Genomic DNA, 24226 nt, shown 5'->3' on the forward strand with positions numbered 1-24226 from the left:
GGTGGGGTGGTAGCAGCAAAAAACCCTGATTCTATTTTATACCATAGTAAAAACACTTGCTGACAAATGGAACCTGTATGTTTATGTTAAGTAAGACATCAATTATCTCAATCCTAATTGAATGTCTGTTGGTTACAGTTAGAACTTGAACAAATTTGCTTAAATTATTAATATGCAATTTAATTATCTGTGTAAGTTAAAATGTAAACATAAAGCAGTAAGCACTATTCTCTAATAGTGTATACTAACAACACATACCATGTGTATATCAACAAGTAAGCATGACAAGGTTTCTGTTGGTGTGTGGGGAGGAGAGACAATGTTACTTGGAAGTTTTTACACTAGGGATGAAAAAAATCTATCAGTCCCACTTTCTGTGGCATTTCAATGTTTATAAATATGAAGTTCTTTCAATTCAAATATATGATTTATAAATGTTGGTACAGTCTTTAAAAAAACCTGAAATGAATGTTCACTCATCTGCACTTGGCAAATTTAAGATTTGGTTGGATCACTCTGTGTGTATCTGCTACCTCTCAATAGAAAAGAAGTGACAATTCTCAATCATCAGTAGGCTGTTAGAAAAGCCTACTTTGCTATCCAGATAAGCAAAGCATCCAATCAGAAGGCGGAACTTTTCCTATCCGGAATTGGCCACAACGTTTGGCCTCCCAATCTAGCATTTCTTGTGACCAATTTGCAGCCTTTTAAAAATCAAAAATGGAGGCCATCCACCGGGATCTTGCACCCTATTTGAAAACAGTGGATCGAGCTGAGATATCCAGCGCAGCGCCTTGTCCATTGAGAATTATTCAGTTTGAGCCTGTGACATCTGCAGAGGTGGACAAGGTCCTTGATCGCTGCCAAGCCTCCTCCTCCTCCCTTGACCCTTGCCCAGCCTGGCTAATCAAAGCTGCCAGGCCGGTGATGAATGAATGGGCCATTGAAATAATAAATGGCTCTCTTCTTGAGGCCAATGCTTCTTTTCTTAGAAGGTAGTTGAGAAGGTGGTGGCCAACCAGCTTCAGGCTTTCTTGGATGAAACCAATGCCCTGGATGCATTTCAGTCGGGCTTCAGGCCATGCCACAGGATGGAGCGGCATTGGTCACCTTGCTGGATGACCTACTTAGAGAGCCTGACAGGGCAAAATATCCTTGTTTGTCCTCCTTGATATCTGAACCGCCTTTGATACTGTTGACCATGGTATCCTCCTGGGGAGGCTCTCCAAGTTGGGAATTGGTGGCCTTGCTCTCACTTGGCTCTAGTCCTTCTTGGAGAGCCATCCCCAGAGAGTTCTGCTTGGGAAGAATGTATCAGTCCTGTGGTCCCTCAGTTGTGGGGTCCCTCAGGGTTTGATCATCTCCCCAATGCTGTTTAACATCTATAAGAGGCTGTTGAGGGGGGTGTCATCCGGGGATGTGGAGCTTCATGTCACCAATATGCTGATGACACCCAGCTCTACATCTCTTTTTTTCCATCTGCAGTGGATGTCGTTCCATCCCTTGGGTGCTGCCTGGAGTCCATTTTGCAATGGATGCAGTTGAATGGACTAAGGTTGAACCTGGACAAGATGGAGGCCCTGCGGGTGGGTGGCCCCGATGTGGTTTGGGGAACTCCCTCTCTTTTGGGAGGGATCTCTTACCACAAAGAATTGGTTTGCAGTCTGGGAGTCCATCTTGACCCGGCGCTTACCATGGAGACCCAGGTAGTATCTGTGGTTCAGTCTGCCTATTTACATCTTCGATGGATTGCCCAGCTGCATCCCTATCTAGATGCAGGAGTGCTCACCACGCTGGTCCATATGCTCATAGTCTCAAGAACAGACTACTGTAACACTCTCTACATGGGGCTTCCTTTGAGACTGATATGGAAGCTCCAGATGGTTCAGAACATGGTAGCCAGGCTATTAACAGGGGTGAAAAGATTGAACCATATTTCTCCCACCTTGGCTACCTTACACTGGCTACCTATCCACTTCCACATTGATTTCTAGGTACTATTACATACAAAGCCCTTAACGGTTTAGGCCCTCGATACCTGGTAGAGCACCTTCTTCCACCATGTTCTATCTGTATCACCCACTCTAGTCGGGTGGCTGAGGGACCTAATGCCAAGAGAAGCCTGGTGGGAAAAATTAGAAATTGGGCCTTCTTGCCAGTAGCCCCTCACATCTGGGACAACTAACCTGTAGAGATCCACCTGGCTCCCTTGCTGAGGGCCTTCAAGACTAACTTGAAGACATGGTTATACAGGCAGGCCTTCCCTACAGCCATTACCTAGCCTATCTCCCCTTCTCTTTTTTTTTCTCTCTCTCTCTCTCTTTCTTCTTTTTCTTCTTTTCTTCCTTTCCCACCTTGGACTCTGTGATTACCTTAGTTTATTTTTATGTTATATGTAAACCACCCAGAGTAGACATGTTCTAGATTGGTGGTATGTAAATCTAATCAATCAATCAATCAATCAATCAATCAATCAATCAATCAATCAATCAATCAATCAATCAATCAATCAATCATTAATACACATATTCAATAAAGATTTTTAAGGGCTCAAGTTCTGGGCCTGGATGGATGCATCTGTCAGTTTTAGTCTTTCTTACAGCTGTTTTCCCTGCACATTTTCCTGCTATAACTATGAAGTATCTAGCAAATCTTTACAATTTCTTCAAAAAAACAGACAGAATTATCTCCAATTTCTGATGTCAAATATAGTGGCCAGAATCCTATTTCCACTTGCAGAGCATAACTGCTCCATGGGTGGAACAGGCCTCGATTGCTCCAGTTATCCTCAGACTACAAGGTGAAGTTTGCCTTGTTAAAAACAAAAAGGCTTTCTCACACACAAGAAGGTAGTGAATACACCCTTGCACTATAAAAAGAAGCCCATATACAGTGGTGCCTCGCTTTACAATCGCCCCACGTTACGACGAAACCACATTACGACGATCTTTTTGCGATCGCAATTGCAATCACAAAACAATGGTCTGAATGGGTTTTTTTCCCTTTGCGATTATCGGTTCTCTGCTTCGGGAACCGATTCTTCGCAAAACAACGATTTTCCTCCAGCTGATCGGCGGTTTCAAAATGGCCGCTGGGTAAATAAAATGGCTCCCCGCTGTTTTCTGGGACGGATTCCTCACTGCACAGGCACCGAAAATGGCCGCCCTATGGAGGATCTTCACTGGACAGTGAGTTTCCAGCCCATTGGAATGCATTGAAGGGGTTTCAATGCGTTTCAATGGGCTTTTTATTTACGCATTATGTTTTCGTTCTACAGCGATTTCGCTGGAACGAATTAACGTCATAATGCGAGGCACCACTGTACTCAGTTAAGCAAAGCAAAGCAACCTTTATTGGCATAAACTGTACGCTGTTACATGTAAGTTAAAAAAATAATAAGGATTCTGGCCAGTGTTTCCCCCCCCCCTTTGGATACTTAATATACATAAGTCTCAGTTCCTCTCTCTTATACACAGACACACGGGGAGGGGGGAGGCAGAGACAGACAAACACAAATCTTTTTTGTGACCCTGAATTATTTCCTGCCTACTAAATGTATGTATGTTCAGATGGCATATGTGTTTCTGAAAAGGGGTGATCTCAGCAAAGATTAGTTTCTGGCATATTCTTGCAAATATCTAATTATGCTTGGTTATACTGGTACCCAAAGAAAAACAGAACTGGGCACATAGAAGCAAACCACAGAATCTCCTCAGTTACTAGTGCTGAACCTTAGCACAGTTTAAATGTTGTTGGGCCACAGCCCACAGGTTTGGGGTCATGTGACTTCCGGCTCGATGCTGCAATGAGACAGCAGCAGGAGGACGGAGTTCCATCCCCTGGGCTGTATTTTGACCTGTTTGGGACCTCCCAGGAGGTAAAACCATCCTGAAGAGGTGGTGAAATGGGGGAGAAGCCTGTTGCGCATGGGGGGGACGGCGGTTACCCACATTTGCTCCAGGAAACTCCGCAATCAACCAGCAGGCAGAAACAAGCAGCTGAATTAGCTTGCTTGCAAGTCGTTGGCAGCCAGCAAAAGAAGAAGTGATAAATCAGCCAATTTAACATCACCATTACCACTGGGTGATACCACTGGATACAAAATCTTAATTATACTGCTCTATAACTATCTCTGGATGGAATAATTGCTTTAACAGGAAAAAAAGCGCCTCTTAGCCCCACCACTAAATTGAGCTGCGGTGGATCTGGAGAAGTGGAAAAAGATGCAAAGAGACACAAAGAAAATAAATTGGACATTAATTAAACACTTAATTATACTTTAAGGAAGGAAGTTTGGTAATACTTTGGCGTTAAACTTAAGAAATTTTCCTCTTTAAATTATTTTAGCCAAACAACGCAGGGATTTAAACTGTTATAGCTATTTACAGGGTTGGTAAAAAGCCCAGAACATGACCTTGAATACTCAAACTTGGAACTATGTTTTGATTTTCCTCTTTTTTTTTTTTTTTGAGAGCCGACTAAAACATAGACAATTAACTTTGGAAAGTCTAATACAAACATCGAGTGAATGGGGCTGTCAACTTCTGTCATAGACTGGATTTAAATTAATCCTAAAGGTGATGAATTTACTAAAATGGACTTATTGAAGCAATTATTGATGGATTGGACTGACTGCTCTAAGCCAGTGGTTCTTAACCTTGGGTTACTCAGGTGTTTTTGAACTGCAACTCCCAGAAACCTCAGCCAGCACAGCTGGTGGTGAAGGCTTCTGGGAGTTGCAGTCCAAAAACACCTGAGTAACCCAAGGTTAAGAACCACTGCTCTAAGCTACTGGACATCTTTAACTTGAAACACAAGTACTTGGTATCTTGGGACATAATGCTACAACAAGGGAAATATACACATGAACGGTTTAAAAGTTTAAAAATGTATAGATTTTGAAGAGACAACTAAGAAGACACCAAGACACAAAAACCGAATAATTATATGCAACCCATATAACACGATGTTTAATAAGCACAAATTTGAATGTAGATAGACTGAAACATTAATAACATGTTTTTGTTTTTAAAAAAGGATTGGGGTCATGTGACCAAAATGTTTTTTAAAATAAATATATTTATTACCATATATGAAAACCGGCACCACTAATGCCTTATTCCTTACCTCATATGACCAGACACACTGAGTTCCACCAAACCGTCGAACACACCGGCCCACTTCCACATCCTCATGAGTAGTGTACATTTCTCGAAGACATTCTCCGATGTGTGGCACCATCCTCCGGAGAACTTCGCGACTGAAGATCATCCCAGGACCTCCCATGCAGAAGTTTTCTCCTGGCTCAAGACCCAGTTTTCCAAGTTCTTCAATATTTCCAAGTCCTGTTTGCCCCAAATAAAGAGGTTTACTGCTGTTCAGTGACCGAAGGAATTCCTCCAATTTTTCCCCTACAGTAGGAAAAAAGAGAAGAGGTTATTCATACCCTATCATCCATTTCAAGTTTTTTAAACCCCTCAACTATCTTTTAAGCCATGACTCCATGATCTTTTCTTTTCCAACAAATAATACTAAAGCTAAAGGAAAAGTTAGAATATTCTGGACTCAGAATTCCCTATAAAATCAAGAAAATACTGGTTTATGTCAATGGCTCAAACTGAAAGACCGCTTAGAGCAGGAGTGGGCAATCTCAAGAAATCCAGAGGCAACAGAACACAACCTTGAACCCTAGAGAATCTGTTCGCATGATCCCACAGTCCCCCCAAAAAAATTCTTACAAAAAATTGCTATTGAAAAGCCCATACCCCTGGTGGTTGAAAACAACATTTTAAAAAATAAATTTGCAAGGGGATTCCAAGATGACTGCGGGCCCTATGAAATGGCAAAACTGGCTGCCATGCCCCTGTAATGCAGAAGAGAACTTGTGTGTTATTTTAGTCTTTCAAAAAGCATGTGGTTGGGGTTTTTTAATTTGGAAGGGTCCAGAGGACAGGAAGGCTTAGGGGCTGCAATTGGGTTTCTGAGGAGCTACATGTTCCCCATTTCCCCCCTAAAGCCAGTAACAGACAGTTCTGCTACCCCGTAGGAAATCTATCGGATTTTCTCTTATTTCCATCCCAAACCCTTAGCTATCAGGGTGGATACTGGAAATTCCATTTCTATCCCAATGTCCCAGTTGCTAAGCAGTAAATAATCTCAGGGTTCCTGTTCAGCAGCTAGAAAGAACTGCAATACAAAGGGCAAGGAGGAAAGGTCTCCGTGGGCAAGCAGAACTCTATTCACAGATCTCTATTCACAGTTCTCTAAATATAAGTCAGTGTTTTATAATGGTTTGCCCTTCTACAAATATACATCCCACATACTGTAGCTCTGCAATCTTCCACTTGCCTGCTACAGGTTCTAATTCCTAGATAAGCAACTAAGTTGCAAACTGTACAGACATCAATTCCCTCTTCCATTTCTCCATCATTTGCCCAATGCCCTACTGCTGCCTTTGGATACATTTCCTCTTCTATTGCTGTGGCTATCCTCTTACACTCATTATGAAATGGAAGCTGACCAACTTTGCTAGCCACATTCACAGTATGCAGTATTAACAATGAGATATTAAATTACTTACTATACAATAATGACATGTCTATAGGTATTGAAACTGCTCCAACATTTCTCAGCATGAATAGTATTCCATTTATTATCTGCACTATACCCTATCATCATACCTGGTTATTTGCATGTATATTTTCACTCAAGCAAATGGCACCAAAAGCCATTCATAATAATAAATAACTCAGTTCTTCAAAAAACCTCTGGTTTATGAATGTTGGATACTGTGTTTCTGAATCCAATATTCAAAATACCAGGAATATTGTGCCCACATTGCCAGTAGGAAAAAAAGATGCCAAAATTTACACAGCAAAAGTCAGCTTAAATATTGACGACACCATGCCAGCAATAAAGATGGTATACAAGTTACTTTCTTGGGCTCACTCCATAGAATGCAGACTAGAAAGCTCATTCTGCTCTATAGAATGCAAATTAGAAAACTATCTTCTAATTTTGTTGTCTGCATGTTTTCTAAAGGATATCTTCTCATATTTTGAAATAAACCTAGGGGTTGGGGGGCATGCTGGGTTTAGCAAAGATTGTCACTTGAAACCAAGGTCAAAATCATCCATACTATGTAAAGCCGCCCAGAGACCTTTGGGTAGAGTGGGCGGCATATAAATTAATTAATTAAATAATTAAATAATTAAATAATTAAATAAATAAATAAATAAATAAATAAATAAATAAATAAATAAATAAATAAATAAATAAATAAATAAATAAATAAAAAAAGTCAGACAGAGGAGAATCAATTCATCTGAAATGTGGTGTTGGAGGTGGTGTTAGAGGTGACACCACAGACCACTATCTTGACTGCTGCCATCAGTGCTGTCAGTGTTCAGACTGTCCTTTGCTATGTAAAGCTTAACATCCTTTTCTCGCTGCCAACAAGAGCACAACATTGTGCAGCAATATCAGGTTATTCCCTGGCTTTTTGAATCATGGGAACATAAGCACAATATCCCACATTCATTATCTGGGGAAGGGCGTTAAGAATCGTATTTCCTGGCTTTTTAAAATGGATGTGTAAGTATAAATACGCTACACACAAATTACAACAGAACCTTCCCTCATGTAGAATAATCCAGTGCTAGGGAATCACAGAAGATGAGCACATGATCTGTACTATGGGCTGCCTCCATTTTAATTTAAATGTTCATTTATTTTTTCAAAAAGACACAAAAAGCAAAAGGGGGAAAGTGAAAATTGAGAGTTAAGAAAATTTTCAGATATCAAGAAAATAAGGTTGCCCCCATTTTTAGAACTGGCTTATAGAATATTGATTTGTTGTGCTGGCACAAGATCAGTCTGTACTCTCATGCAGCAGTAATACCAAATAAGTAGCTATAATCCAACAGTAGTAGTCACAGTTAGTCCTTAGAAATAATTATCTTCTGCCAAAAGAGAAAGAGAAATAAGGTGGATGGAAGGAAAGGGGGAAAAACACTTCATTTTCTCTCTGATAACATGAAAATGCAAATAAAGATGTGCGTGCAGATGTACCTCAACAAGATGCACAGAGGCTTAAGAGATAAGACTTTTCAAAGATACCCTATAAACTCATAATTAGAATACTAATGTGTAACAAACAGCCTTTCATTATTGCAAGGGAGAGTAACCTTTGTGAATAATAACACCAAATACTGCAATATGCTACAAATAGAAAAACATGTAGAATGTATATATTGTCATTAAGCCTTTTCCAATATTTTACATTTCAATCCCTAAATTAAAATTTTGAACTGACAGAAGTTGCAAACCAGCACACAATGTGATCTATGCACATTCAAAGGGCAAGGCAAGGGTGGACTGCCACCCTTAGGTTGCAGGGCACAAGGATACAATAAACTCTATTATACTGGAAACCAGAACTAAGTTCTTGCCCAACCTGAATTAATATCTTCTCAGCATTTACTTTAAGCCATATGAACTAAAAGAATATGACTGGAGGGCGTCAAACAAACAACACTCTTGCTAACACACATTCACAGCTTTTAGACTGATCGCATCTTTCTATTAAACTTGTTTCAGCCCATGCATCCTGATTATTCCCTCCATCCAAGAAACCACTGCAGTATTTAAACAAAGTCAACATTCTGTACTGGATTTAAATTGTAATGCATTTCTAAGACAACATCTGAAATAAATGTTAGACAAAGTGAGACTCATAAAGAGCAGAAAGTCAAGACATTTTTCAAAGTACCTAATCTGCCATACATGAGAGGATGGTTGCAGCTAATTCACAGTGAAAGAACAGCACCTTACACAACACGGTCTGCTGAGCTACTGTAATAAAATAATGTTTTAAGGAAATATTGACAAGTCAGACACTAATTTTAATAATGTGGTTGCCACTATTAAATGTTAAATTGTCAGATGTTGTCTCAATAAGTTTTTTGATTATTTGCAATTAAATATCAGGCCTTTTGAGACTGGATGGCAGTTTTCAGCATGGCTGAAGGAGACAGGTAAGGGCAGGGGTCTCAAACATGCGGCCCACCGGATGAAAGTTTGTGGCCCCCGCCTTGCCTGCCCCCCTGAACTGCCCACATGTCCTCTGCTGTCAAGAGTCAAAAAAGCCTCGCCTCGCTCGCCGGCTCTCTCCCAAGACAGCGACTCTTGCACCCTCCATCCGGAACTGCAGCCTGCCAGCCATCCCGCCTGAGTGTGCCTTTTTTTTTGAGGGGGGCCCTCAGAGGAAGGTTGCTGGACCTCTGTGTGTGTGTGTGTACGTGTGCACACCTGTGGGGGCCCACCCCATTCTGTCTAATATCGTGGGTACCAATGGAGGCTTTTCTCCTTTGGCAAGGCGTTTCTGTGAGGTTTAAAAAAAATTTTTATGTTGTGCCCTCCTCTCCCCGCCGGTGCTCCCTTCCTTCTCCGCTTCTTCATCCTGCTGTTGCTGGTTGTGGTGGTAGTGAAGAAGGAGCCGGAGAGCGTCGTGGCTGGCAACGAGGGCTCGCACTCCCCTCCTTCTCCTCCTCGGAGCCCCTCGGGCTCTTGCTCCGCTTGGCGGAAAATCTGATGCAGCCCAGCCTCATCCAGACTCTGCCTCCAGTGGCCCCCAGGTAAATTGAGTTTGAGATCCCTGGGTAAGGGAGGCAAAAACTCCTTCCTCACCTACAGCACTACTTCAAGTAAACGCATGCTGCTCCTTGCAGAGCCATTAGGTTTTGGGGAGAAAGACCCCGTAATGTGCTTCTATATCTTACTTATTTCTCCTTACTGTGAGGTGGGGGGGCGGTGTGTGTTTGTGTTTGTGTGTGTGTGTGTGTGTGTTTGAAAAACTTACTTCACTTTTAGAATATATACTGACTTTGGCTAACTTCAAGAGACAGTGCACTCAGAGAACCTGGTTGCCCAATCTAGGTGTCAGACTGATATGCTGTACACTCCTAGGCACGTTAACTGAGAAGAACAATAAAATGTTACATATGTCTCTACTTAAAAGTTTCAATGAGTTCAGAGTTCTAGGCAAGTCAATGGCTTACACTCAGGTCGCCATGCATAGGTACATATATGTTTGTGTTATTAGAAAGCTGCTTTCCTGTCCTGTCTTAAGAATTTGCAGATGAATAGAGTATGGGAAAAGCCTTGGTTTCTTAAAATTAGTGACATTCCTTGAAAAGCTTTGTGATCACACAATCCCCTTTGACCTGTATTTGGATGATCTTTCCAAATGAAAATGAGCACTTGCAACTACTTATACACAGAGAACATGAAACAGGTAAGACCCAGGAGACATCCTCTGGGCTTGGAAATCTATAAATCCTTCTTTCAGATGTTCAATACAGTAATAAGAACTTTTTAACCACATCATGGACAGAAGCTATATATAAGACCATATATAAGAACCCCAAGAGCTTCTTGGTCCACTACACACTTCAGCTTAAGAAGCTCTTCCTTTCCAAAGTTCCTGAAGCAATAAGCTAGAAGTGCTTGAAGTGTCACTGGATTCTCAGCTTTGTGCTGCAAATGACTGACAAAAGTAGTTGGCACAAATTCATTGGGGGGGGGGGAAATCATATAATACTGTAAACATCCTGCAAATCATAAACATTTTAATGCAAACAGAAGAGCAAATACAAATAAAACCATGAAACAGAACTGGGGAAACAAAAAGAATCTGACTGATGTACCACTGTAGTGGAACTGCTTGGAAGAGCCAACTAATAGCTCAAAGCAGACTAAAACAACTCTTTATAGGTTTGCAGCATTCCACCGCTCATTCTGATGTAGACTGTCACAATATTTGTCACTGCTCCAGAGCAACAGGTGTCTTTGGTAGCCTTTTCTGAACTTATCAGATAAAATTCCAAAGTAGAAATCATAAAACATATACAGCCTTTATTACACATTTCTTAGTGAATGGGCAGAAGGAGAATTGGGTTTTTCATGACTTGAATTTCATTCACAAGATAAGCTCTCTGCCAAAGAAAAAGAGAGCTGGAACTCTGCAGAGACTAAGCAGTCAAAGCAGAGCCCTGGCCTAAGAAAAAGCTTGCACAGGGAAGGATTACAAGCTCATCACAACCACAGAAAAGCCACACTGCCAGCTATCACTCCTCCATCACTTGCCAGGCAGGGAAAATGTGAATTTCATTTGGCGTAAGTTTCCTTGTAACTCCTGAAAGTAGGTAGGTGTCAAATGATCAAAAATGATTAAGATTCTAGCCATGGACACATGCTTTTTTTAAAATATATATATATAACTCTGTGTTAACTTTGATAAACTCAGAGGACAGACAAGGGAAGAGTAACCCATGAACTAGAGAGCCTCAATTCTTGCTTGTAATCCTATGTATATTTGACACTAAATTCAAAGGAACTTGTTCCCTAATAAAGTATGCATAGCTGGAGTGTATACCACTGAGCATACGGGAAATTCAATTTTGCTTAGTTACATGTGGTGAGCTCTTTCTTGGTCTAGCTAATTGGCACAGATGGTGGGGAAATTTCAGCTATTATCTGTGACAGTATAATATGTGTGTGTGTGTGTTTGTGTGTGTGCCCACGCGCTTTTGATGTTTCAGTGAAAGCTGGGCCACGTGGCTCCAAAACCTCCCTCACATATCCTTTCAATGCCAGGAGGACCATCTATCTTTCCTGTCAATGTAAACAGTACAGTACTGAGTTAGAGATCAAATGTCAGGCTTTCCGTGAGGTAGCTTAGGTTCCTCACAGAGGACACAAAAGTTACTATGTTGAACTCCCAGTTTAAAAAAAAAAGGGGGGGGGGAGTTCACAACTTTTTCCAAGCCTGGAACGCTAGACAGATGCTTACAGGCAGATTCTGGCTCTGCACGCACTTTCTTAGCTCTCCAAATTAAACGACTGGGATACAAGCTTGGAAGCCCAGAGGATGCTTGATCTACTCAAGAGCCCACGCTAATGCGATCTGCAGGGGTTCAGTGTATCAGCGTGGCCTCTGATGAAGGGGGCTGCAGTCCATCACAAATGAAATCTGTTCAGTCCTTCGAGTGCCACAGAAGTCTTTGCTGTCTTCGCAAGTGCTCCCTCATTCCTGACCCTCCTTAACTCTGTCCGATCCAGAGCCCTAACAGGTTCGGAGCCCTAACAAAGCAAAGCCCGGCAGCACTGAAACGGTTCTGGAGCTCAGCCCCGACGGCCTTCCCCACCCCCACCCCTCCGCCTCACCTTTGATGTAGACGTCGTCGTCCGCCCGCATGAACCATTCATAGGTGTCCAGGTAGTGGTCGTGCATGTACTTGAGCATCATAAACGATTTCTTCTGCGGCGGGTACGAGTCGTCCACTCCGGGCAAAGCTATGACCGGCAGCGGCTGCTCTCCTCGCTGGGCAGGCGGCGGGAGCGAACCCTCGCTGGAGAAGAACTCCACCCGGCCGGAGATGGAGCGCACCCAAGTCCTCTGCGCCGCCAGCGCCCGGCTGCTCAGGTACTTCTGGGCGGTCATCACTCCGACGTAGAGAAAGTGACGGGTCTTGGCGCAGCCCGGGGCACCCCCATAGTCCCCGCTGCCGTTGTGGCTGCTCCCGTGGCGGCCGGCGCCTTCCTCGCCTTCCCCTTCCTCCTCTCCCTGCGTGGCGGCGCCTTTCCCGGCGGCTCCGAGGGGCAGAGTCGGCACCGGCTGGTCCTCCGCTGCGGGTGGCGGCGGCGGCGGCGGCGGCAGCTGCTGCTGCTCCCCTTCTTTTTCCCACAGACTGCTTCGAAGGCTGGCGCCCCCGAGCCCGCCGGCTGCTTCCGCGGCCCCCGGCGCCTCCTCCCCGGGTCGCAACTGGCTCCTGCCGCCGGGCAGCCCCGCCACGCGTCCGTAGAAAGCGCAGAGGCTGTTGCTGCCGCCGCCGTTCAGGGGCCCGCCGTGGCCGCCGCCGCCGCCGCCGCCGCCACTGCCTCGCCTCTTCCTTTCACTTAGCTGGGCCACTTTGGGGGCAATGAGCCAGGAGGCAACGGTGAAGCCCAGCACCAGCCCCAACACCACGCTCAGCCAGGGGCGCCGGGACCGCGCTGCCATGGTGGTAGTGGGCACGGGATGGGGCGGCGGCGAGAGAGCGGGGTCCCTCCCGTGAGGAGACGCCCACCAAGCTGCGGGTCCCGCCGCCGCCGCCGCCTCCACCTCCACCTTCTCCTCCTCCTCCTCCTCCTCCTCCTCAGCCGCCGCCGCCTTCTCTTTCTCTTCCTCCGCCTCTTTCTCGTCACTCTCCCAGACCCCGAGACCGCCCCTGCAAGCCCACGAGGCGTGGTCGCCTCGCGCCGCAGCAGAGAAGGAGGCAGCGCGCGCGGCGGCGGCGGCAGCAGCAGCAGAAGCAGAAGCAGAAGCAGGAGGAGGAGCGGCTTCGGGCTGTTGCTCCGAGTCAAACTTCTCAGCCGCCGGCGGCAGCGGTGTCAGGAAAGAGGGAGGGGGGGCACCGAGGCCCGGGTGCGCTCCGGCTTTCCTGTCAGCGCCGCTGGGCTGGTCCCACCGGGGCCCTCCCACTGCTCTGCCTCCTCCTCCTCCTCCTCCTCCTCACAAGGGCGGCAGGAAAAGAAGCAACCAGCCGTCGGCTACGAGGCAGGTTCCGCCTCGGAGACCTCTCATCCCGTTCCCTGGGGGTGGCCGGCATTAGCTTCCGAGCGCCGCGCACAGGACAAGAGAAAGGCGGCCGCTGCCGTCGCCGCCGCTCCCGCGTCAGCCCGCTGGCATCCGTACGGAGTTTGCTGCGCGAAGGCTTCAGGAGCAGCCGACTCCGCCTGAGCGGCCTCTCCGGAAGGAAACTCTTTTTTTCCCCTCTCTCCCTGCTGCCTCCCCCCCCCCCAAAAAAAATCAACTCCCACGAGTTCCCCACAGGTTTCCTCGCGCGCGCATTCTTAGGGCGCCCCCCTCCCGAGTTCGCTTCTCTCCCCCCCCCCCCCGGTATTTCTGTGGGCAGCCCGTTCCCGCCGCCCGGGTCCTCGTTCCTTTCCAAATACTGTACTTTACAGGAGGGAACGGGCGAAGACGTGTTGCTTAGTTCTAAAAACCGAGGTTGTGGTGAGGGAAAGAGATGGAGGTTTGTGTGGGACCTTGGGGCGGGGAGCGGGCGGGAGAAGGAACACCCGGGTTAGCACTCTGGAGGAAAAGAGCAACGTGTCTGCATTTTCCCCTTTTGGAAAAGAGGGGACTGGCAAAGAAAAGGAAGCGTTCTTGAGAACAGTACACTATTAATTGTCGGTTTGGGGGCATGCAAGTATGACTCAGTGGGTCATATGTTGTGGATAGAGCTACGTTCAAACCGTGCATTGACTTGTATTGGCTGGAGAGACCTCTACTAAGGATCCTGTGAATTTTTGTTTGGTGAGGTCAGGGATATGCTAAGAAAAGCAAAGAGGTCCCTTGTTTCCACTTAGAGAAGGCTAATCCTCTCAGGGTTCACTTGGGAAAAGGGGACACCTATTAAACCAGTTTAAGACTTAAGTGCTGAACTGATATGACCTCCGGGCAGAACTCGGAAAGTTTTAAGAAGTAATATCATGACACGACAAAGCCTAAACGGGCAGTGGTTGGGTGATGCACCACATCACTTTCCTGCTTTACCCCACTCCCTGTGTGACTACCTGTATCCTCAAGGCTTCCTTTCAGCCAAGGAGTCAAACCTGTTTTCAGAGCCAGTCCGGTAACATAGTAATAGAGGGCTTCTGAAAATAAACCTTCAGTTTTCAGAAACCAAAGACAGACAGTATGGGATGTGGCACATCAGACAATGTATAAGTGTGACAGAATTTGGGGGAAGGGCTTCTGGGGCAGAGGTTGTGCCTTCCCAAGAGAATCCAAGCTTTCCTGTTCTCTCTTTAGACACCAGCCACTCGTTTGCTTTGCAAAACTTAATCTAGGTTATTATAGCTGTTTCCAGCGGGGGATGGGAGAAGATAAAATGCATATCTGAAAAAAGAGAAGCATCATTTTTCAAAATCGTGAAAGGGAAAGCAGTGACTACTCTTTGGAGATTGGGCACTAGCAACCTAGGAACAGAGGATGAAAGAGGGGCTGAATTTTTCCAGAACAGCTGATCACTGGACAGAGCAGTGATTGATAAATAATTTGGAAAATACAGCATCATTCATTTTGGGGAGAAGAATGATGGGGACCTGAATTAATTACATTGCTGCCTGTACAAGTTTATTAATCATAGTTAAAAAAAAGAATGGGTGGGTAGAAGTAGGGGGAAGTGTAGTGACCAGAAAACTGTAGCAGTGACACTTCTGGTATGACTGTTTTTGGAAGCTGCCAAAAGTACTAAACAGCAGTTTTCAGATATTCTCTGTAATATTTATGTAGAGAACATGTACAAGAAGGAGGCAAAACCTGCATGTGAATCTCAGTATTACATACATGTTCCACAGATTACGTTTCTATAAATATTTGCTTGCACTTCAGCTTATTTACATGAGTTGCTTCAACATAGGCTAGTTAGTAATCTCTGTAACGTCTACATGTGGTTGCTTCTAGGGTGGTGCAACTGATTTGGTTCAAGACAGGACCAAATTAGGCTGATCTGGCTCAATTTGTATCATATCTGCATCAAAGGGAATTGGTCCATTTTTGTTCTGGATTGAAGCAGCGTGATGCAAAGTGATGTGGACCAAATGAGAGATGCAGACATCTTGAATAAGTGGGGTGGAGGTGGGGAACAGACAATGTGTATTCATCATGACCATGTAAGGAAAATGTTTTGATGATGTGATGGGGTATTCCCGGTCGAGTTGAGCTTTGTACATTGACAGCTCTGTCAAACAGTCTTGGGCAGTAATCTCACCAGCATTCTCCAGCCACAGAGTCTGTGAGCAAGGACATCATATAGTCAGTAATACCATCGAGATTTTGGTTCATTCGCTAGATTTAGTTATTAGTAAGTAGTACGTACGTAGCAAAGCGTAGAAATAGATGGTGGTTCAGCTTTCAGTTATCTGGGATTGATTCCTAAGCTTCTGTCTCTTCACTTCCCAACATTTTGGTCTTCTTAATTACAGTAGTAATCTTATATCTGGCTTCTCCTCCCCCCAGTTTATTGTGTATAAATCTTTGTGTGTTTTATGTAACAATCCCCTTTCTGTGTTGTGTGTGTGCACGCATCTGTATGATTCACTTTTTAAAAAAAAACTATCTTGTACTCCATTGTGTGTCTACATGTAAGCACATGTATTCATTCACATTTCTGGAGCAAAACAGTGTTGTTAGCATTAACATTGTTAACTTTGTTATTAGCATTATATTGCACATCTAAATCATGTTGTAAAGCTTTATTGTTTTATTGCCCATTTCATTTCAAATGATACAAATAAATGCATGCATGAATAAGTAATTTCATTGAGCAAATAACTGAGATAAATTTCTATCGTATATCCTCATTAATTAAAAATATGCATCATGTAGAGTTCCACCAATTACCATTATTACCATTATATCTGATCATTAGTTTAAGTTGATTAGCTGTGCAGAATCTATGCAGCAGTAATGTAAGTACAACTGCCCCTCTTAGGGCTAGAGAGCAGCAGTCTTGTTCCATTACCCTCCAATAAAGCTTTGAGGGTGTCATCGTTTTTTGGGGGGAGGCAGAAATGGACAGCAGGCTCGGGATGCCACCATCCTGAGAGGCAGGAAGCCTGCTTCCAAGGCTAAGTAAATGTTGTTAGATCCTGAAGATCCGAGGTGGTGGCAATGTGATGAAAACAATGCCTGAGATGGAAAGCAGGGTGAAAAGGCAGAGCATCGTGTAGAGCCACGTAGACTTGGGAAGGGATCACAGGACTGCTGTCTGCCTTCATTCTGGGCACTAGATGAGCAGGGGCCAGTGGCCTGCTTAAGCACCTCGAGAGGCAGCACCAAGCAGTCTTGCTCAAGGTAGAAGCATAGATGTCCCAGCAGGAAGGGCAAGAACTGCCGGTCAAGAGCATAGTGAGGGATCCTCAGACAGCAGCATTTGTTTGTCCTACACACACAAACACACACACACACACACACACACACACACACACACACACACACACACACACCACCACCACCACCACCACCACCACCACCACCACCACCACCACCACCACCACCACCACCACCACCACCACCAAATGTCTTGATGAGATATTGCAACTGGATGACTAGATGGTTCTGAAAACTGAGGGGAGATATGATAGCACTTTTCAAATACTTGAAAGGTAGTCATGGGGAGGGGCATAATCTGTTTTCAATCATCCCAGACTGCAGGACATGTAATAATGGATTCAAGTTGCAGGAAGCTTAATTTAGGTTGAATTTCAGGAAAATCTCTTAACTGTTAGAGTAGTACAAAAGTGGAAGTGATTAACTTGGGAGATGGTGAGTGTTCCAGCACTGGAGGCATTCAAGAGAAAATCAGACCATCTGTCAGATCTGCTTCGATTCAGACTACTGCATTGAGTCAATGGCCTTAGAGGCTCCTTCCAATTCTATGATTCTAACTGCGCTTTTGACAGAACCATCATGGTTCACATTTTGGGTCTAATTGTGCTTTGCAATGTAGTATTTTGATTCTGAACTTTGCAACAGGATGATGCCTTCAATACTAATGAACTATGCTTGCCAGTTAGGAAAGGTTTTTTATTATTATTATTCTGATATAGCTTCATGCTGCTCTGCTTATTCTGATATAGCTTCATGCTGCTCTGCTTCCCCACCCTTGCCAACTGTTATTCATGCTTTGACCAACTAGCTGCTTCAGTGCATTGCAGTACTTCAGCTATGATAATTACACTAGATCATCTTAGCTGTGTTCTTTGGTGTAGTATATCAGCTCTGAAACATGAGAATGCTCTTACAGGATCTAGTATAATACCTCCAAAATGAAGGCTAGGGGGCTGTGCCAGCCTGGAAGGGTATCTTGCTTAGACCTCTTTAGCTTTACACTGCTTTATCTCTTTGCCTGCCTGCAAGCCACTGCTGCATCACCATGCCTATCCCTGCAGTAAAGTTCTTCAACTCTAATCTTTACATTTGGTCTTCGTTGCACTGTTGTAATGCTTAATCTCAATCTAAGCGATTCTTTTTAGCAAGCACATTAAAGGAATAATATAGGCATAGAACTAGTTACTTTGATTTAACTTTCCTGTGCCTTTTAGTTTGCCTTAGTTTGCCATCATTATGCCTTTCTCTACAGTTCTTTAACCCAGCCTAAATCTTGTTCTTTCTCTGGTTCTTTATTGGTGCAGTTCTTAGCTTGGAGATACTCGTAAGGGCTTTAGAAATGTACCACAAGTGTTAGAAAGACAAAAGGTGGGTAAAAGCAGCATGAATTAGCAAAATTGAGCACTCATCTGGGTGTGTGTTCTTTTAAAAAAATATTTAAAAAAGAAAAAAATAACATTGAATTAAATTAAAGAAGTCTGAAGAAAGACTTAGGGATATTCTAAGGGCTTTAGAGTACTGCAGACAAACTGTTGAGTCCCAGGTAGCCAGCACAAGGTTCACTCAGCCTTCCATCCTTCTAGGGTCAGTAAAATGAGTACCCAGCTTGCTGGAGGGCAGGGGGAGGCAATGTGTAGCCTGCATAATTAACTTGTAAATCACCTAGAGAGTGGATATATACCACTCTCTGTGGAGTGGTATATAAGGAGCACACTTTTTAGAATGCACCACAAGTATTAGGGAGACAAGAAGAGAATTTTATCGGAGTTTGCAGAAAGACTATGACAGTAGAGTACCCCTTGTTTTTATGGAGCAAATGAAAGTGTCATATAAAACAGACTGAAGCGGATTTATTTATTTATTTTAGTTTTAAGAGCGTGGTATGGTGTGGAATACAGAATTTTCACTCCATCGTTCTTTTTCACTCCATCATTCTTTTCTGAGCACATTATTATGGTCTCGAAGGATCATGTTTTTGACTTAATTAGTTATCAGCAGGCAGAGTGGATGTGGTGAATCTAACCCCTAGCTAATCTGCAAGGACAGTTAATGCTTCTGTCTATATCCCAACCTCTCCTTCCCAATCCTTGTAAAATGCAAATATTTTTTGTTTGCAGCAGAGCAGGTGGCAGATTCGGACAATGGTTCACTCCTTAGGCAAAGTGAACCAGAACCCAGTCTGTTGGAACAGCTACATCTGACCACACTTCCCAGTTGCACTAGCAACAGAAAACAACAAGACTATGCTCTCCTGGCATTGGCACAGACTGCATGGGTGTGAGATGGGAGACAGTAATAAGGGAGAACCTGTCAACGGGCCATGCCATACTTCCCTGCTACTGGCTGTGTATCCTACTTGCAGCTCCCCAATAGACTTTGGGAAAACTTTGGTGGACTTCAAGTTCCCTAGGGATCTGATAAATCCATGGAGTAGAGGAAAGACAGGGGTGGGGGAAGAAGGACACTTGAAAAAGCTTAAGGGAGATGTGTGAGAGAAGCCCAGGAACAGGAGAGTGATCCCTGGGGAGAGAAAAGGGACATTGGGGAGAAGGAGGATAAAAGGAGAAAGAAAGGCAGGAGGGAAGAAGATAAGAAGCCTTGCAAGAAGAAAACAGAAGGAAAGAATAAAGGTGTTCAGCCTGGTGGAAGAAGAAGAGGATACTTGGGACTTTAGTAAATCAAAGGGCCAAGGTTTATCATCTGCATACTGAAGAGCCTGAGTCCCTAGGTTACTAGGAGTATATTTTCAAGGAGGACCCCTGGATAGGGTGATAGTCCAACTGCAAGTTCCTCGGGAAGAAGCTGAGAGACATCTCAATCCCCAAATCCCTCCCAAGCCAATGTATTAGGATGAGCATGAGAGAAGGGAGAGACATCACAAAGCCCAAGAAAGATCATCAAAGACTTCAGCCCTTTCAAACTGACAAGAGAGCGAGCAACAAGGCATCAAACCCTCTTGGTCTGAACAGCCTCCCAAAATAGGAAAATCAAGAATTGGCAGGTTTGGTTCTCAGTGTGGCATAAGTCATGGTTGCACTGCCCCTTACCTATCTTGCCGTCACAGACCACAGGCAAAGTGGGAGGAGATGTTGGATAAACATTTCACCAGTTTGGATTTGTCCCCGGTTACCTATGTTCCTTGTTATAGTCCAAGTTCAGTAAACCATGTTTCAGCTCAACCCGTCTGGGTTTGTTTATGGAAGAGAGGCCATCTCAACCCAAGAGAAGAAGGGGGGGGGTCACAGTGGTCCCTATTATCTCCTCATTTACTCCTCACTTTGCCCACTAAACAGTCTCTATGAATTTGTCCAAATGTGGTGGAAGAAAACACAACTGTGATGCTCAATAGCTGAGATACAGTATTAGATCTCTGGCTATGGAGCCAGAAGCTGGGAGTTTGATTTCCCACAGTGCCTTCTTGACAGTGACTGGATTCAATGACCCTTCTATCTCTGTAGTTCCAAGATGGTTTGTTAATCTGTTGCTCCACAGGTGGACTATTGTGAACTGTGGTGAAGATCTTCATTTTTAGAATAATCAGCTACTACAGTCCTGCAGGGAGTATTTGTCTGTAAAATTCTGACGGCAGAACAGAGCTACCAAATAGAAAATGCTTTAACCCATCTTTCTTTGTGGCAAGCTTTCTTTCCAAGAGAAGATCTGAAATGGTACTGTATTTCTGTATTACAGTAAAATAGTCATCTGATGAATTCCTTGCCCAACACTGAAGCTAATTTGAAACTTTCTGCTCAGAGATGTATCAAGACTCAAGCCTGATTACAATGTTACAAGTGTACCAATCTCCTTCAGTCTCTTCTGCAAGGGGGCTGATTGTGGCTAATCACGGATCACAGAAATGCACTGTGCACATATGCAGAAACACTGCTGTCCAATAACTTAAGCTCACTGTGTCTGTTTCTACTCTTCACCAGCTGAACAATTTTTTTTGCCTTTTTTTTGTTAAAAGCCTTTCAGGTGTTTGAAGAGTGAATGTTGTTCTCCACATTTTCCAATAGCAGTTTTTCCTTACCTACTCTTTACAATGGAACACTGAACCTTCTTGCATTTTCTCTTGCTTGGCTTGTGGAATAGTAATGCAGTTGTATAGTTAATGATTTGTATCATCTCTTATCTGCTACAACATCTGTAGCAGAGAACCACATCAAGAAGCAAGGCAGTTAAAGTGCTATATTGCATAATTCTCAGAGGAAAACACAGCTGTGAAAAAGTGCTCATAGACACGTGAATAGGTTGTATCCATGTGTCCTTATCCATTCTATTTAGGAATCCAATGACCAACTAAGGGAATTTTATGACTCTCTTTTGCTGGTATACCAGAGTTTTATTGAGAATTTCTCATTGAATAAACCTTGGAGGTATTTGAAAATTCTGAATTGTTCAATACTAACATAATTCAATTTCCATTTTTGCCAACAATGTCTTGACCAAATAGTGTCCCATCAGTTTTAATGTAAATGACTGGTTTTCATTTTGACAGAAGCTTGTACAATCTTTATAATAGACCTTACATGCAGCATATGTTACTAGTCTCATCATAAGGCTTTACAAGGATGGTGCAGGGGGAAATGACTTCTCAGCTGTTGTAATCAGAGCTTGGAAGTAATTAGTTACAAATAACATGTCAGAACTGACTTATAGTGCCATAATAGGGCTTTCAAGGTAGGTGAGATATTTAAGGAGTGGATTTACCAGTTCCATTCTGCCTTCCATGAGTTTCTGCAACCAAGTAATCAAACCCATTTCTTCTAGTCTGTCAGTCTATTCACTACACCAGTAGTTCGCAACGTTTGGTCCTCAGATGTTCTTGGTCTAAAACTCTGAGAAGACTTCCCCACTAACTGTGCTGGCCAGGATTGCAGGGAGCTGTGGCCTGAGAACATGTGAGGACCTAAAGTTGGGAACCACTGCAGTCCACCACACTGAGTATAATACAAGTAACATAGTTATCCAAAACTCTTTAATTTTTTGGTAACAAGTGAAAAGTTGCATTAAAATAATGTTCCAGCTACTCATGAATCGTTTTAGCAAGGCCTTTCAAGACTTTGGATTAACAATCAGCCTGAAGAAAACACAAGTCATGGATCAGGACGTGGACTCACCTCCTCTATTACCATCTCCACACAAGAATTGGAGGTTGTTCATGACTTTATGTACTTTGGCTCAATGATCTCTTACAAACTCTCCCTAGATGTCAAGCTGGATAAACGCATTGACAAAGCAGCTACCATGTTCTCTAGACTCACAAAGAGAGTATGGCATAATAAGAAGCTGATGGCATATACCAAGATCCAGTTCTATAGAGATTGTCCTGAGCACACTCCTGTACTGCAGTGAGTCCTGGACCCTTTGTGCATGGCACACGTTCCATATGTGTTGTCTCCAACACATTTTTGGTATCACTTGGCATGACAAAGTTCCAAATAAGAGTAGTCCTAGAACAAGCTGGAATTTTGACATGTACAGTATACATTACTGAAACAGTGATGTCTATGGTGGCTTGGGCATGTCGTGAGAATGGCTGATGGTCAGATTCCAAAAGATCTTCTATATGGAGAATTAGTGCAGGGAAATTGCCCCAGAGGAAGACCACAGCTGCGATACAAGGATATCTACAAGCAGGATCTGAAGGCCTTGGAAATGGACCTCAACAGATGGAAAACCTTGACATCTGAGTGTTCAACCTGGAGGCAGGTGGTGCATCATGGCCTCTCCCAATTTGAAGAGACACTTGTTCAGCAGGCCAAGGCAAAGAGGCAGTCCCAAAACCAGAAAAATCAGGTTGCTAGACGGGGTACAGATTGTCTTCAGTGGGGGATTGTCACTCTCAAATAGGCCTTCTCAGCCACACTAGACACTGTTCCAAGTCCTCTATTCAGAGCACTTTATTTATTTATTTATTTATTTATTTATTTATTTATTTATTTATTTATTTATTTATTTATTTATTTATTTATTTATTTATTTATTTATTTATTAGATTTCTATCCTGCCCTTTTAGACAAAGTCTACTCCGGGCGGGTTCCATCAAACACTGTAAATGAAAACAGTTAAAAACAATTCAAAACAATAATAATTAGTAATGCTTAGTAGTGCTCAAGATGGGAAAACAGAAAATTATAATAAAAAATAAAGTCAAGTATTGACAGGAGGGAAGGCCTGCCTAAAGAGGCAAGTTTTTAATTGGCTCTTTAAAACATAGTCTCTCGAGACTGAAGGATACCTAATGTAATCTAAAATAATGTAAAAAGCAGTCTAGAAAATGTTACTCATTACACTTACAAAGTTTCTGCATGACTACTGGAATAAGAAAACAACAACAAATGGGTAACAGGCAGACTAAAAGAAGATGTTGCCAAAGGCCTCATTTAGTAATCTTCTGGAAGTCTGTGGGGAAGGGGCTTGTTTAATTTCTGAAGAAAGCATGTTCCACAAAGAGAGTGCCACTGATGAAAATCCCAGTTTCTAATATAGGTTTTCCTTACTTTTTAGGGGGTAGGCATCCTCAAAAATAAGGCCTGGGAGGAATGGGTTGGCCGGGTGGATATTCTTGGGGAGAGGCACTCCAACAACTAATAAGATCTCAAACCATTAAGGGTTTTGTATGTCATATGAGTAAAGTAACAAATCTTTAAAAGTAATGTTCCGGACTCTGGTTTAAAAACAATGTTTGTATTATTCATATATTAGAAATGACCCAATAGACTTATTCTCTGAATGTGACCCAAGTGCACCATCCACTTACAAGATATGAGCAGAGTTGGGAGTGCAGGAGTACCCACAAGCACACACAAAATCTTCAGAAGTTTAAAAAAAAAACACCTGAGGGGCAAAGAAACTCAGCAGTCCAGCAGAGACTAAGCCTGCTTAATGGCCACAGAAAGAATGACCGATAGGTGAGTAGGGGAATATAAATGATGGAAGAAGGAGATTGGAGAAGGGCAGGACTAGCTGACTAGCACAAGAAACAAAAATATTCCATAGTGCAGCAGTATCATACTTTGCATTATGGTGTGGCTCTTATATGAGGTAGCAAACCACACTATACACACATGCTTGAAGATACATTAAGGCACTTTTTTTCTGATACTCATGTTTATAGGCTTTGTACAACAGGGTGCAAGTTTGGCTGGAGGAACAGATGTTGGTAGAGCCTCGAGTCGTCTTAGGAACTATTGTCCACAGGATAAAATAGTGTAACCACTTATGCATCACCAAAAAGGAGGTCAGGTCAAGAGAAGATTCACAATTGGATAAGGTTTGCACAAG

The 24226-nt window shown here is 43.4% G+C and overlaps 1 protein-coding gene across 2 annotated transcripts in view; it reads right to left on the reverse strand.

Moving 5' to 3' along the window:
• The window catches only part of CHSY3 (chondroitin sulfate synthase 3), a 104257-nt gene extending 91186 nt beyond the window's left edge, over window positions 1–13071 (reverse strand). For both annotated transcript variants that reach the window (XM_072992390.2, XM_072992389.2), the window contains exons 1-2: window positions 12226–13071; window positions 5128–5411 (exon numbers count right to left, since the gene is read on the reverse strand). In XM_072992390.2, coding sequence (XP_072848491.2) covers window positions 5128–5411; window positions 12226–13060 — 1119 coding nt within the window. In that variant the 5' untranslated portion in view covers window positions 13061–13071. The remainder of the gene's footprint in view (window positions 1–5127; window positions 5412–12225) is intronic.
• Window positions 13072–24226: the final 11155 nt, after the last annotated feature.

This window comes from Pogona vitticeps, chromosome 2, assembly GCF_051106095.1.
Source record: "Pogona vitticeps strain Pit_001003342236 chromosome 2, PviZW2.1, whole genome shotgun sequence".
Classification (NCBI taxonomy): domain Eukaryota; kingdom Metazoa; phylum Chordata; class Lepidosauria; order Squamata; family Agamidae; genus Pogona; species Pogona vitticeps.